Source organism: Ammospiza nelsoni, chromosome 6 (assembly GCF_027579445.1).
Source record: "Ammospiza nelsoni isolate bAmmNel1 chromosome 6, bAmmNel1.pri, whole genome shotgun sequence".
NCBI classification, from domain to species: Eukaryota; Metazoa; Chordata; class Aves; order Passeriformes; family Passerellidae; genus Ammospiza; species Ammospiza nelsoni.
The window spans coordinates 31,993,767-32,008,099 of record NC_080638.1 but is presented as its reverse complement, the minus strand read 5'-3'; the positions used below and the strand labels follow the sequence as shown (position 1 = coordinate 32,008,099).

At 42.5% G+C, this 14,333-nt stretch overlaps 1 protein-coding gene across 1 annotated transcript in view; it reads right to left on the bottom strand.

Annotated features, from left to right (window-relative positions):
- The window catches only part of ARG2 (arginase 2), a 20,866-nt gene extending 6,533 nt beyond the window's left edge, over window positions 1-14,333 (bottom strand). Inside the window, exons 1-3 of the mRNA XM_059473607.1 lie at window positions 14,149-14,333; window positions 13,958-14,030; window positions 743-920 (exon numbers count right to left, since the gene is read on the bottom strand). Of these exons, the coding sequence (XP_059329590.1) occupies window positions 743-920; window positions 13,958-14,030; window positions 14,149-14,277 (380 nt within the window). The 5' untranslated portion in view covers window positions 14,278-14,333. The remainder of the gene's footprint in view (window positions 1-742; window positions 921-13,957; window positions 14,031-14,148) is intronic.

Here is a 14,333-nt window from a genome sequence, read left to right as displayed (position 1 = left end):
TAGTCACCATTTCTCCTTCAGAACAACTACAAGGACAAAGGACAATCTCTGAGCTTCAGTCATCCGTGTTGGTACATTTTCACACATCAGACATCTGTGACAATCAAGGGAGCATCCCATGCAAACTGCATGGCATGCCACTGCTGTGATTCCAGGAGGCCAAGTAACTACAGGGCTACAGTAACAGATGAGCCACAGCTCTCTGCTGTCACCCTTCCCACACACTCAATCTTCGCCTGCTCTGGGTACAAATACTCCAGAAAATCTAGCCTTTTTTTATTCTACTCATGACACCTTCCCCCACAATTCCTTCTTACATGCCCTACCATCTTCAACCAATTCTCAGACCAAAGGTTAGTGAAAAAGAGGAAAAATATTCATGTTGTAAGATCTATTGCAAAATTGTCTGTGTGTAGGCATTACAAACCTGTCCTAAGACACGATGGGCAAAAGAGACACGTCACTAAACACTGCGCAGTAAAGAAACTGAGCAGTTCCTCTGAAGGAACCTGATGACACAAACTTTCCCAAAGAGGAAAACCTCAGTTGTGTGTCTACTGTCTGAGAAGGTCAGGTTCTTGTAGCTGTCCTCTATGTTCCACCATTAAATCCCATCCCTAAGGTATTGCCAAGAAACGACCTGCGAGCTGTTTTCCAAGTCCCCTTGTTTCTTAAATTAAATTCTTGCACTCCAAGCGTTGACCTGCAGCATGAACCACTAATTGTTTTTAGGTCAGCTCACCTGTGATCACCTCCCAAAGTCACACATCTGTGTCCAGCAGCTACTGCTCTGCTCACTGCATCAGCCAGCATCTGGGTGGCCAAGCCCACCGAGCGCGGGTACAAAACCAGGTTGTTGTACAGCTCATCGTTGGGAACTTGAGTGAAATTCAAATCTCCAAAGTCGTGCACTTGGCATCCTGGCAACACAGCAACAAAAGGAGAGAGTGACTTATTTAAATGCCTTCCCAGGGAAATGCTCAAAATCAGTTGGGCATGTATGAAAGGAACAGTGGGAAAGGAATGCATCCATTTCGCTATTTGCATGGGATGCAACTGTCACAGCATTACAAATTAGAAAGTTTAAGACAACATTATCAGCTTAAGCTTAAGACAGCTTAAATTTAGCAATGAGCTATGCGAATCATAAAAAGTCACTTAGAAAAAGTTTGGATTTTTAAAAAATTATTTCATTATAAATTCTAACATGAAAAATTATAGTCTGCATTACCATCTTCCTTCTCATTTAGACAGACAGTATACAGCCTCAAATAAGCTCAACTACTTAAAGATTCCAAGGATTACACATTTCACTAACTATAGCTACAGTTATTTTACATTTTCAAGGTCCCCAAAAATCCTGGCACAAAACTGCCAAGTAACAAATAATATAATTTTCTTACAGTACTTCCAGGCAACTCCATTGGAGAATCCAGTAGAGCTTTATTAGGAGAACCTGTCCATTTTCTCAACACAAGATATTCTAGAAGGCATTTTAATTCTGGGACTTTGACCCCCAAACTCTTTGAGATCCTTTCATTGTCAGTTACTGATTTGCTGTTGAACCTGGGAACATTCTGGGTGTAACACTCAGCCTTTCCTCTCAGAGACTCTTGGTTTGAGACGGGCCTCTCACTGCAGGCTCTGATGAGGGCAGTAAAGGCCCCAAGGTATTTACAGCTACAGGAACAGTGGCTTACTAAGACCACCCTGAATATCAATCAATCTTGCCTGTCCCCTTCATTCCTCAGAAACACCAGGCTGTTTGCAGTTCAAAGCATCCAGGCCAGAGCTGACATTTGCCTTTAGCCATCCTGTGCTTAATGGGGCAATTTGAAAAATTTAAGGCAAGTCAACATGAAGAAACAGCCTTGGGGCTCTGGGTTCCTGCTTAATTTCCAGTAAGCCATTAGTCAAATGTCTAGGAAGCTGGCTCTGTGAATTTGCTTGGTGGATATTGCATAAAAGCTTACTTAAGAAATACACGACTTCTTTATATTTTAAAAGGAGTTCTAACTGGTGACATGAATGAAGGACATTTTATTGAGTCACTTATGCAGATGTTGTGCTGGGAAGTAGGCAAGCATACATTTTAGAGCAGGGACAGAGGTGGGCAGATACTGGGATATTTGGAAATGAACAATGTCAGCTGAGCACAGCTGTTCCAGGAAGGATTGCACAGATGTCCCAGCAACTCTGAGATAACACATTCTCTGCAGTGAATTAAAGCAGTAAGCAGGACCAGGACATACCACTGCCAGCTTTTCAGAAGGCAGCACGGGTACCCAACTGCTTTTTTTTCCTCCCACAGACAATACCTAATTAAGCAACAGGATGAAGGCTCTGGAATTTTGAGCCCATTTTGTTCAGATTTGAATGTGCTATCTGATCTCTGACCACTACATTTTCTACCCCCTGTTTATTCTAGTGCTGTGCAGAAGCAGAAAAAAGTGAGTTCCAAGATGTTCAGAAAATGTTACAAGTTGTTTTTTTAATTTGCATCATCCTGCAAGGCTACTTCTCCCACATGTGCACACTGCTACACGTTTCAGTATTTCAAACTTGGATGAAAGTACTTGAGCATGCCTGGGACACAAGTTTTGGAAGCAAGACTTCAATGGGTATCAAGACCTTTTGGAGAGACTCTTGTACAAGGGAATGCTGCCTTTGATCCAATACCTCTGACGTGCGTGTGAAATAAATGTGCATTTGGGAGCCGTGTGCAGTGAGTTACATATTGCAGGACAACACATTTTACAGTGTGATGGAAGAAATTATACAACTTGGGTTTTGTTCTCTCCTACAGGACATCCAAGCACATGGCAGTATTTTATCCATTAAAAGATGAAAAACAACTTCCTTTAATGCTATCACAAAGCTCCACCTTCAAACTAGTACAAAACAAAGATCCAGCTATGCCATCATTCCTTGCACTGACTGATTCCTTGAAGGAATGAGTTAAAATTCTCCAGGTTATGCTCAAGGCAGGCCACACATGGCAGGTTTGAGCAAGTGTGTTTAGAGAAGTAGCAAGTGTTTAGTAGTTTCTGCTTTACCCTGCCCACCTCCAAGATCCCATTGTGGGGCAAAAAGACTTGGTTCAGCTTTTGAATAAAAGACCCCATTTGTTTCTCAGGATCACATCAGGTTTATATAGCTTAACACTTTTGTGTTATTATTTTTGTGTTATTGCAGAATTCTGCAATCTTGTCCACTTTTTGAACACATGGTACTCGTAATTCCCTCTAATTGTTTTTATCTGTTAAAGATGATAGATGTCTTCAGTTTTTGTTACCATCTTCTAAAGTTCAGTTAGGGTTCATGAACCTTGAAGCAGTTGGTTTTCTCAGCTTTGTGCATCCCTTGTCTCTAGGCCCACTGCACTTATGTGCTTGCAGAGGACAGCTCAGGTTTCCCAAGGTGATAAGGAATGTTTTCAGCCAGCTATCTGATTAATCTCAGAAGTACATGCTAATCCAATACTCAAGCATTAATATCTTCTCTTACTGTTATTTCTTTTAACGGTGCCTAGTGTTTGGAAAGCTGGCATTTAATGACCTTAGGGCAAAGGGAAAGCTTAGTGAATAGACAGTGCACAGAGAATGAAATTCACAGTACTTAGATATGCCATGTACCCCAAAGTGTGGGAAGTCCATGTGTACACACAGTTTTTCAAATGACCAGATACTAGAGATTAAATCAACATGCACATTTGTCTTAAAGATACTGACAAAAGAAAAACAGTTCAATAAATCAGTAACTACTTGAATAATTTGACATAGCTTCTATTTAGAATCTCAGCTATTAGTCTAAAACTTAAAGATCTGAATTGTTTTCCATTTCATGTGCCTGCTTGCACATAGATTTAAGTTTATTTCTTAAATCAAAGCTCCCTCGACTACATTATTTGTGCACAGAAATTGCTCAATGGATAGACATGCTGTACTGCTGTGCAGTTTGGGGGATTTTGCTGTTATTTGGCCATTAGTGAAATATTTTTCAATCTACCCCACCAAGCAATATCCATTTACCTTCTTTGGTAGCTGGGACACTCTTTGTTTTATACAGATACTAATATTTAAAAACAAAACAGCTTTTTAAATCAGCACCAAAAGTTAACATGAAGAATATATGGAGCATTTTAAAAGGCAGTAGATTCAGGTTCTGAAAGGCAGAAAACGCTATGGGCAGACAGGAAAGCCAGCTTCCTTACACTCATTAGAAAGCACAGCATCCACACCATTTGTCACTGAAGCAGGTCAGATCTAGCCAGGATTAAAGTTCTTTTAAATGGAAACACACCATAAGTACCATACAGTACTTAAGGAGGAAGCAGCACAAACATTTTGCTAGTAATGAAAGAACATAAAACTAAATGTGATCAAAAGTCTTTCAAGCCCTACCAGAAATTACTTTCAAATGAAAAATATGTCTGATTCATTAGTCAACTATCAACAGTGCAGGAAATTTATAGCTACCAAATACATCTAAGTCAGCTCCACCAACCCCCTAGTTCTAGCAGAGATCCCTTTTTGAAACAAGGTAAACAAAAAAGCAGGTCTGAGTAATCTATTTGTGTTACAGAAGCTTGAAAGAGATACAAGGGAGATAAAGGTGTCAATCTGAGCAGGAGCACAGAGTGCAGTTACATAACCCACACTGCACATGCACAGCAGCCTGCCACAAAGCACAACCAGCTCAGGAGTGCAATCCTCAGGGCTTCAATGGCCCCTCTGTCATCAGGGGGGCTGGGGACACATTTCAGCCAAAAAATTAATACACTAGCTTGAAATAGTTTGCACACCAGGTCATTCCCAGGTTAATTTCTTTTGACCAGAACAGGTTAGGGAAAGATCACAGAGGCATTCAATCTGCAGTAAGCTGTCATTTATCCAGCCTGCACAGCCAGAACCTTACTTGTATCAGGTAGAACAAATCTTCATTATTCCTACTTAAGAGCCTTGGACTTTAAATAAAATTTTTTAAAAAAAGAAAAAAAATCACACACAGAAAAAACCCCTCACCAAAAACAAAACAAACCCCAAAACATCAACCAACCAAAAAGAAAAAAACAAACAAACAAACAAACAAACAAAAACCATCAAACAAAGAAACCCCAACAAATTGAGTGTATACCTGAAAAAACTTCCTTGCATGCCTTTTCAAATAAGCTTTTTGATGTATCAGTCATGCTCAACTCAGTTATTTTGCCATTAGTGAATGATTTGATAATCTTTCACTGGGGACATAACACATCTTTCATCAAGCTGTATGACACGTCTGAAGTTCACTTCCTATCATAAGCAAAATGCACACAGTAGCCAGCAGTTACTGCAGTAATTTCCCTGCACAGATTTAGAGAATTGTCCTCTGTAAAAACAGGCAGCTCATGTCAGGTGGCATTTCATTGGAAAACATCTGGGCAGCAGCACAGAAAGCCTCCCCCCATCCTCCTCTACCAGGAAATTGCACCAGCAACACAAGCAGCAAACTTGCCAGTAGGAGATTCAGCTCTGCAGAGCCAGGCTGTTTGCTGACATTGCCCCATGGCACATTCACATAAATATAACAGCTCTGCAAGGCAGCAGATGGGAATTGGAACAAAAGCACAAGGAACATGGGATAGGACTGATCTCCCAACACTGCTGGTTTACACTGGGCATTTGTGAACTGGACTTAAAAAAACCCCAAAACCTAAATGAGTGGGAAAAGTAAATCCTCCCTTGGATGAACTACTGTCAAAGGAATCTGGAAACCCTACAGTTACTGGACCTTCTTTCATACTATGTTATATACAAAGTTGCTCACACACAAGCATTGCTCCTGCAAATTGTTTTCTCAGCTATAGCACCATTTACTAAACCACCACAAACACATAAAGGCCTTTTAGGATGCAATGACTTTTATGAACAATGTTTATAGGCAAACTTAACATTTTACTTCACATGAATGAAACCAGGTTACTATCCTTCTTTTCAGTATAAATACATTGGCTTACGGTGGGGACTTAGTAATCCTTTCTCAGAGACACTGTCAAAATGTGTCTCACAACAGCAAACAAATTATTCAATTCATTATGACCAATGCATTCTGAAGCTTTTTTTAAAGGCAGTTTTAACCCTCCAGAATTATCCAGGGCGTGTGTGCATTACAACTACACAAAGTGCATGCTTTCATTTTACATGAATAGGAAATTAGGCTAGCAAGGTTCCCACTGCAAGTGACAGACTTCTGCAGCCTAATTTAGTCATAACCTGCTCGCTAGGAACTTCATCACACAGCATCTACTTCTCTTTAAACTGAACAGGTATCTGCTAGAAGAGGTATAGGTATATATACCAGGTTATATATAGGTATATATGTAGGTTGGATACACAGTTGATGGCCCAACAGATACTTCTCAGCTCTAAAATTTCACTTCCTAAAAGGCAAGTTCTTTTATGAGCAATTCCCATCCTTTTATTTGAAATTCTGAAAGGTCTGGTTTAAGACAAAGTTTCTGTAGCTGTAAATATTAAAAAATATTCATCTCCTACAAAAGCTACAAGCAAACCCAATTCCAACTGCTGCCCCAAGTCTGTAGTCAAGATGTCCCTTGCATAAAGGGAGCCAAAAATTATTTTTCCAACCCCAAATCAAGCGGCCACCTCATTTCCCTTTGAAAATGGCTTATAATGTTAATCTCTGATGAAATTCAGTGCAGTTGACCTTGAAAGGTCTTCAAAAACGTCACTCTGAGGTGTTGGGAAACATTTGCACAGTGGCTTGCATCAGAGAGAAGGGTGCAGCTCTTGTGTGTGCCACAGCACCACCAAACCCTGCACATGTTCTAATTCCCTTCAAATGAGCTTAACCCAGGCACAGCTCCTGACAACACCACCACAATGGGGCCCTTACAGCCAGGAGGATCACGCTGCCAAAAGAGCTTTCCTCAACAATAAGCACCTTGTGCTTTAGATTGTTACAAAAGTAAACAGTTATATTACATTCCTTAGCCCAGGCAGGTAACACTTGAGAGGAAGGGCGAGTAAAATATATTAGAGATTACTGAAATCCTCTTCTTCCCTCTTAACCAGCTGGGAGAAACTAACATCTCATCACTTGTTCATATACAAATGAAATCTGGTGGGTTGTTGGTCTGTGGGTTTTTGTTTTTTTGGGTTTTTTTGTTTTTTGTATTTATTTATTTCATTTTATTTTGTATTTATTTCAGTGCTTCATTCCCTGCTTTTCAGCAGGTGGTGTTATAATAGAAATTTCCACCTTTCATCCAAAACCAGTCCTCCATACCATATTCACATAAGCATACACCTGCCATAGGTCTCTTGGTCTTGTGAGTCCACAACAAGACACACGATTAAAGTTTCAAATGAGAAAGTAGTAATAGATCATGGGTACTGTAAAGCAGATCAAAATCCAACTCATTACCTAATTTTCCCTCTGTCACCTCCCTTTGTGCATCCCCCCTAATAACTCCACTCCTCCAACAGAATTAATAGTAAAAAAAATTAAACCAGAACGTAATCTAAATGTACTCCAATCCAAAGAGAATTATATAGGTGCAGAAATTCAGCTAAGTCATGTATTAAAAGTAGTTTTATAATATGAAAATATCTAGGATGAAGGGAATCACTATAAATAAAAAAAATATAAAACCCCCAAGAGCTCTGTTCATTGGTCCTTCACCCCAGTCTCCCTTTATTTAAAGATCAGGAAGAAATAATTCAGGTTTTTCTGATCTTCACCAGCCTAGCTTTATTTTTAAAGGTATTTAAACTAAGCTGACACACAGAACAGTTACAGTTAAAGCACCAAGTGACATTTACCCCAAATTCACAAAGATTCCTTTAAAGCCAATTTCATAGAGTGCAACCTCAAGTATGCACCAGCCAAATGGGAGACAAAAACAAACATCCAATTGATGGATGGCTGACACAAAGCTTTTCATTCCAAGGCAGACTGTGTGCTCCATCAGCATGGGGAAGGGAATATCAGAACCAACTGACTGCAAGGACTGCTCTATTTTCAGCGTTGGCATTTTTCTCCTGGCTTTCAAGGCCACCTGTACTCACGCAAATATGGAAGGTACAGCACTCAAAAGGATAAACTGCAGCTGCTGAGCAGAGCTGTGCACGGCAGAGCACACTCCCCAGGGGAGCTCAGCCTCCCCTGCTCAAGGCAAGACAGACAACGAGGTCTGCTGGGAAGATGCAACCTAATGGAGGCCTCCTCAAAGCAGCTCTCCTCCAAAACACCAGCAGGGCTCCTTCTGCCTGCCAGCTCACCAGAGGCAGTTCTGGCTGCCTTCCCCCACAGAGTGGGGCAGCACCTGCCCTTGATGCATCCTGACAAGTGGCATCATTTCAAAGACTCACTGCAAACGCAAGGTACAATCAGCCCCTTTGGCTGTGCTTTGATTTTTGACAAACCACTGGTCTTTGAAGGTAACCAATCATGGCTAATCCACATTTGAGAGATAAACAAGAAGAGCAGAGTCCCATGGATCTTTATCTCTGTATAAATAAAAAGAGGTAATTAAGTCTGGTTCCAGAAATAAGTTGCAGTACTACATAAGTATGTTGTACTGATATTATTAAACAGAACTGTTTGGGCATGCTTGTGTCTAAGGGAAAGGAAGGAGGAGAGGACTGCCATTTACCCATTTAGTTTCAGGAGAAAAGGAGAGGGAGAGGGTGTTCCTGGATTAAAGAAATGCATTTGTATTTCTGCTTTGTAGGGAAGAAGAATTAGCTGTTAGTCTGACCTCTTTATGTTATATCCAAACTGATTTTTGGTCCTGAGGATGTTCCTAGCACATGCATACTTAGCTTTGACAGTACTAGCACCAGATGTGATCAGAAATAAAAACAGATGAACAGTAGCATTTCTTACCTCAACAATGCAGAGATTTAACTAAATAACATGCTGCTTAAATGCCAGCAGTTATATAGAATTTTGCCTGTCTCCCACTTCATCAACAGCAGAAAACAACTAAAAAAAAAGCCAGATCTTTATGTTATCCGTACAACAAATTTAGAGTTTATTGGAATTCTAGAGATTAGAGATATTTGACTGGCTGTACTAATGTCTTTACAAGTTTAAAATACTGAGTTGTGAAGAGAAACAAGTGAGGTAAAAGCTAGTGCAAAACAAAGCTAGAATCCAAGAATCCATTCCTGACAGATCTTGTTTCTAACATGTAAATCCAATTTCAGTCCAAATACAGGGCAAGCAGAATGGTACAGTTTGTCAAATTCTTCAGGGATTGTCAAATTCTTCAGGCAACTTTTTAAACACATTTACTGGATGGACTGATGAACATTATGTTCCCAACAATGCAGCTACAGCTCTTGCCAGTCCAAATCTGCTGAATCCCCGCACCTATACTTATTTATGCATAATTGGAGTACAACTAAAAAACTGTTTATCTTCCTTCTAAACTCTTTACTGAAGATGATTTAGGTGGACAAAAAAAGAGAGATATGTAGAAGCAGCTGCCTCATGATTTATTAAGAGTGATACTAACCATATGAGCTGTCTTGGTGAAGGAGCAAAGTTGAATTGCTATTTGTGGCAGCAGATGTCAACAGGAGTCCAATGGTTTTGGGCAAAGCAGTAGTGTAACTCCAGAGACACGGGGATTAACAGCTCCACTCCTCTTTTAGAGGAGGTTACTCCTTTGTGAGTCACTACACTGACCTCACGAAGCCTACGACTGAAGAATTTTTCCAGTCCAACAGAAGAATGGTGAGATGATGCTCATTCTCTCTGACACATGCAGTTCCCCTCTGTGTAAGCCACGCGTCTCTGCAGTTCACCAACTTATCAAGCCAGCAACTCAGATCCAAACTTTGCTAATCAATCCTACACTAACCCAAATCCAAGCCTGACTAAGGTCAGCAACCCAGCTGCATGCAGTTCTAAATAAAGACCAAAAAATTTTAATTCAGCAATCAACAACAGTCAACACACAAGAATGAATACTTGGGAAGAAATCTTACACTAAAGTTGTTCCCCTGCCAGCAGCAGCACAGATGCTCTAAGTCACCTCACAGGCTACACTAAGAAACAGTAGCCCTCTATTAAGTATAAAACTGAGTAAGGCCTTTCTCTCCTCAAGTAAAAGGATTAGGCAAAACTCTGGATTGAAGTTTGATGAGATTCTCTGCCTAATCTGCAGCAAACAGGAGAGGCCCAAGAAATTCTCACTTTAAAAAACTTCATAGTTTGCACCTTCAGCAGTTTATGTATCTGCCACCTATGTCCCCCACTCCTAGCCAAAAAAAGTCCAAAATCCACCACATACTGCACCCATTTCTGTTTGCTGTTAGAGCAATACACAGACCTACATGCTTTACACCCTTTTCTCTCCCAGGCCAAGGAGCTGGGGGCCTCTGTTTTCACATGGCACTTTTACTTCTTTGGCAACGTGTCCTTTAAGCTGATAATATTTTAGTTTCCCTTAGGAGAGGAAGCAAAGCCAAAAGACAAACATCTCCAAGGTGAATAAAAATCCCCACAGGCAGAGTAAATTATACTTTAATTTACTCCTGCTAGACTTGCACACCCACTGCTTTTGGCTTGGGACTCCTGCTACAGTAACTCTGAGTACCCCTTGAGCTAGCACCAACAGGTAACTGCGATCTCTCTGCTCCTGACAAGGGGAAAAAAGCCAAATTGGTGGCTCAGATTCATCTCTGACACTGGTACAGAGTAGCAACAACATCTGCCTCTGTGCTCCCTCCTCGGATTTCAGCCTAAGCATAAACAAGCAGTTCACAGGCAGTCATTGACTGAGGCCAAGAAGTTACTGTACCATGTAAGTATGGTCACAGAATCTGCCAAGGGAGGGATTCCCCCCAAAAAATAGAAATTGGAGTAGCAGCTCAGAACACTGCAATAGGACTATGAAAGAACAGAAATTAGGATAGGGTCAAAGGAACAATAAAATTCCACCACCACCACACCCCACAAATACACCAGACAGTGAAAGGAAAGTGGAAAACAATGGAAAAAATGGAAACAAAAGTTTAGTATTCTCACTCTTTCTGATGTGGCTGGAGCACTATCAACAGAAGTCACTAAATAAGACAGAAAAACATGTGAAGAGCCATGTGGCTGCTTTTTATTCAAAGCAACAAACATAGTATATGCATCTTACTACCCAAGTGCTGCCTTTTGGAGAACCCTCCAGAGCACCTTCATTTTATACAGCATGAGATGAACTTGAATTACAAATGGAAAATGAATAAATCAAAACTTAAAATAAATGAACTTTAACATTTCAGGCAAAGAGAAGAGTCTGATCACCAGAAATCTCTTCCACATGAAAGACAGTGAGGGCAATTTTCAGTTACTGTTAATGCAGAGGAATACTGCTTCTTTCCCCCATCTGTACTTCTTTAGATGGCCCAGAATCTAGCCTCACTCTTGTACTGGGAAGCATCATTCTACATTTCATACTTGGTTTCAAACTGGTAATGACAAGGAAAATCAAGTTCATAGCATTTTTTCATATCCAAGCAGGCAATGGGGGCATGTAACAAACGCTTTCTATATTAACTCACATGAACAGACCCTGTGGTCACAAATGCTTCAGAACTATCCAGTACAGATGAGGAAGCCCTGTGTCTTAGACAAATGATATTTATTTTTAAAGGAGAAGCCTGGTCTGCTGCAATACAGTTTGCCTGTTTCTGGAAAACAATCAAGAATCCCTCAAAATCATTAACTCCTATAATAAAACAGAAAAATAGACTGTCCAAATTAATAATTAGAATCATACCATGGCTCCATTCATACTGTGATCTTCTTAAAAGTATGAGCAGAAAATTCATAGTGTTAGAAAGACAGAGAAAGCAGCTAAAGTTTTACTGCCAGTTCAGCATACCACAGGACTCCAAATAATGGCATTATTACAGCAGCACTGCAGCCAAAGCTATCCTGACATCCCAGAGAAGAAAAACAAGCAGCCCACATATAAAAACAATAATTTGTTAAGTTCCCATGAACAACAAATGTGTACAGTACAAAAGGCTACATGGCAGCATCCTCCTCCATCCAGCAGCCTCCCCTCAAGCAGATTGTCCTTGCACTGCAAATCACTCCTCTGGGCATGCTGGTGACTGTCATCGTTGTAGGATGGGCCCTCACAGCAGAACCTGTTCCCAAAAGGGCTGCAGAGATTTAGGCAGCAATAGACATCAACACCACCTTAAAAAACAAACCAACCCCACCCCAGTGGAAGAACACACCAGCAATAGGAAACTGCAACTGCAGAAGGAAGAGCCTCTAAAAACTGTAAGGGAACAGCAAGAAGGTATCTCCATGTGCATAAGTGATTGATGAGTAAACAACCCATAAGAAACTAAGCAGTGAAAGTATTTGTTTAAATTAGTTTACCTGGCTTCATTTCTACCCCCACAACATTTTGATGCTGGAATCCAGAAAGGGCTCAAATTTCCCTTTCTACCTTCTTCAAGCTCCTATTGAAGTGAGCTTGTGTCAGGCAAACGAGAGGGCTTCCTCTTCTAGTTTTAAATTTTGTAGGGTTTTGTGGGTTTGGAGTTTTCATCAAAGAATTCTTACAAAGTGGAAACATTAGCGCTGAACCACTTGAAAGAGAACTCCCAAGCCTTACAGTATAAAATTCTGTCACTGATACAAAATAATCTGCTGCCTACAGGCTTATTTAGAAGACCATCCTCCTTTCAAGCCTAGCAATTTGCAAGTTTCAAACTAACTTTAGGCTCAGTAACTATTCCAGTACAAAGCTCTTTTAGATGCCCTCTGGCACATTTGCTGAGGTTATAGCGCTTGCTCACTAGAATTTGTGATTCAATACAATTAAGTATTGCCAACGACAGCAAGTATCTGTACTTTGCTCAAAACAAGTGAGAAAAAGAATATCTACTCATTCGGCTGCCAACTGGGACTTTTCAGCTTGTGAATCATAATATATGCAGGATATGCCTAGAGCGCTGCAGAGAAAAATTGTTTCTGTTTTGAAGAGTTCTTAAATTCAGAATAAAATTGCTAGAGGGTTACTAGGCAATTATCTCTCTATGCATCTAATCCCCACTGACACTAACCACCCAGGGAGCAGATATTGGTTCTCACTGTGGTCCATCCCTGCAATCCATCCTCATCACACTATTTTCAGTAACACTCTTTAGATTAAAGATTCTCCAAGCCACAGTTAAGCTTTACAAGTTTCTATCCTTTGTGTCCTGTTTCCAGTAACTGTGGTACAGCTTTCTGCAGGTCTCAGCTTGCAGAAGTAATAGATGTGAGAAGCTGAATCACAATTAAGTGCATGGATTTGCTTGCACAAAAGGACCAGAAACAGCCCGTTCACAGGGTGGTATTTGCAAGCGTTTTCAAAGACTTCACACAAGAAGTCATAAAAACATACATAAAAACTGAGGACTTCTCCAGAAAATTCTGAATTTCATCGCCTAGAAGCATACGAATCTTTTAGGAACAACCTGGTAACAAACACAGAAGGGAATAAAAAAGAAAAGGCAAAGCGCACAGCGTGTGATATGCCGAGGAGCACAGTTACTTGTCGGGATGCCATAGGCGCACACAGCGCTGCAAAGAGCCTCTCGCTTCCCGGCTCAGCACGGGAGCCGCCCACGCTCCGTGTGCCGGTGCGGCGCTCGCTGAGCGTCCCGCTGTTGCGGGCAGCCGGGACCACCGGCCGCTCTTTGTTCCGGGACCCCCGCAGGGCCCCGTGCGGCTCCTCCCGTGCGGAATGCGGCGAGCCTGTCCCCGCCGGCACCTCCGCACGGCTGCGGGCATCGCCGGGCGCGGTGCGCTCCGTGAGTCCCGGGAGGCAGGAGCCGTCTGCCCCCGCCGCAGGGAGCGGCTGAGTCACGCTGCCCCGAGAGGCGAGGGGGCGATGCCTGCAGCCCCGCAGCCCCGCCGCCACCCCCGCCCGCCGCGCAGTGCTCACCGAGCCCGGCCAGCCGCTCCACCAGCCCCGCGGCGCGGAGGGTAGCGGGGCCGTGGTCCACTCCTCCCCGTTTCTGCGAGACAAAGAGAAGGGAACGCGTCAGACAGCGCTGCCGGCAGCCAGGTGCGCAAGCCCCGACGGGAAGCGGGAGCAGGGCGACCGCGGCACCCGGCGCCCCCCGCGATGCCCACCTGGCCCCTGGAGAGCGGGGCTCCCACCAGCGCCACGGAGTGCGCCCGGCGGCGCGGCGGGAGCGCGGTGAGGGGCCGGGTGAGGGGCCGGGCGCGGAGCAGGCGGGCGAGGGGCTCGCGCAGGGCCATGGCGGGGCGATGCGGCTGCCGCGCGCCGCCCGCGCCCCGCTCTCTTCAGCGCTCCG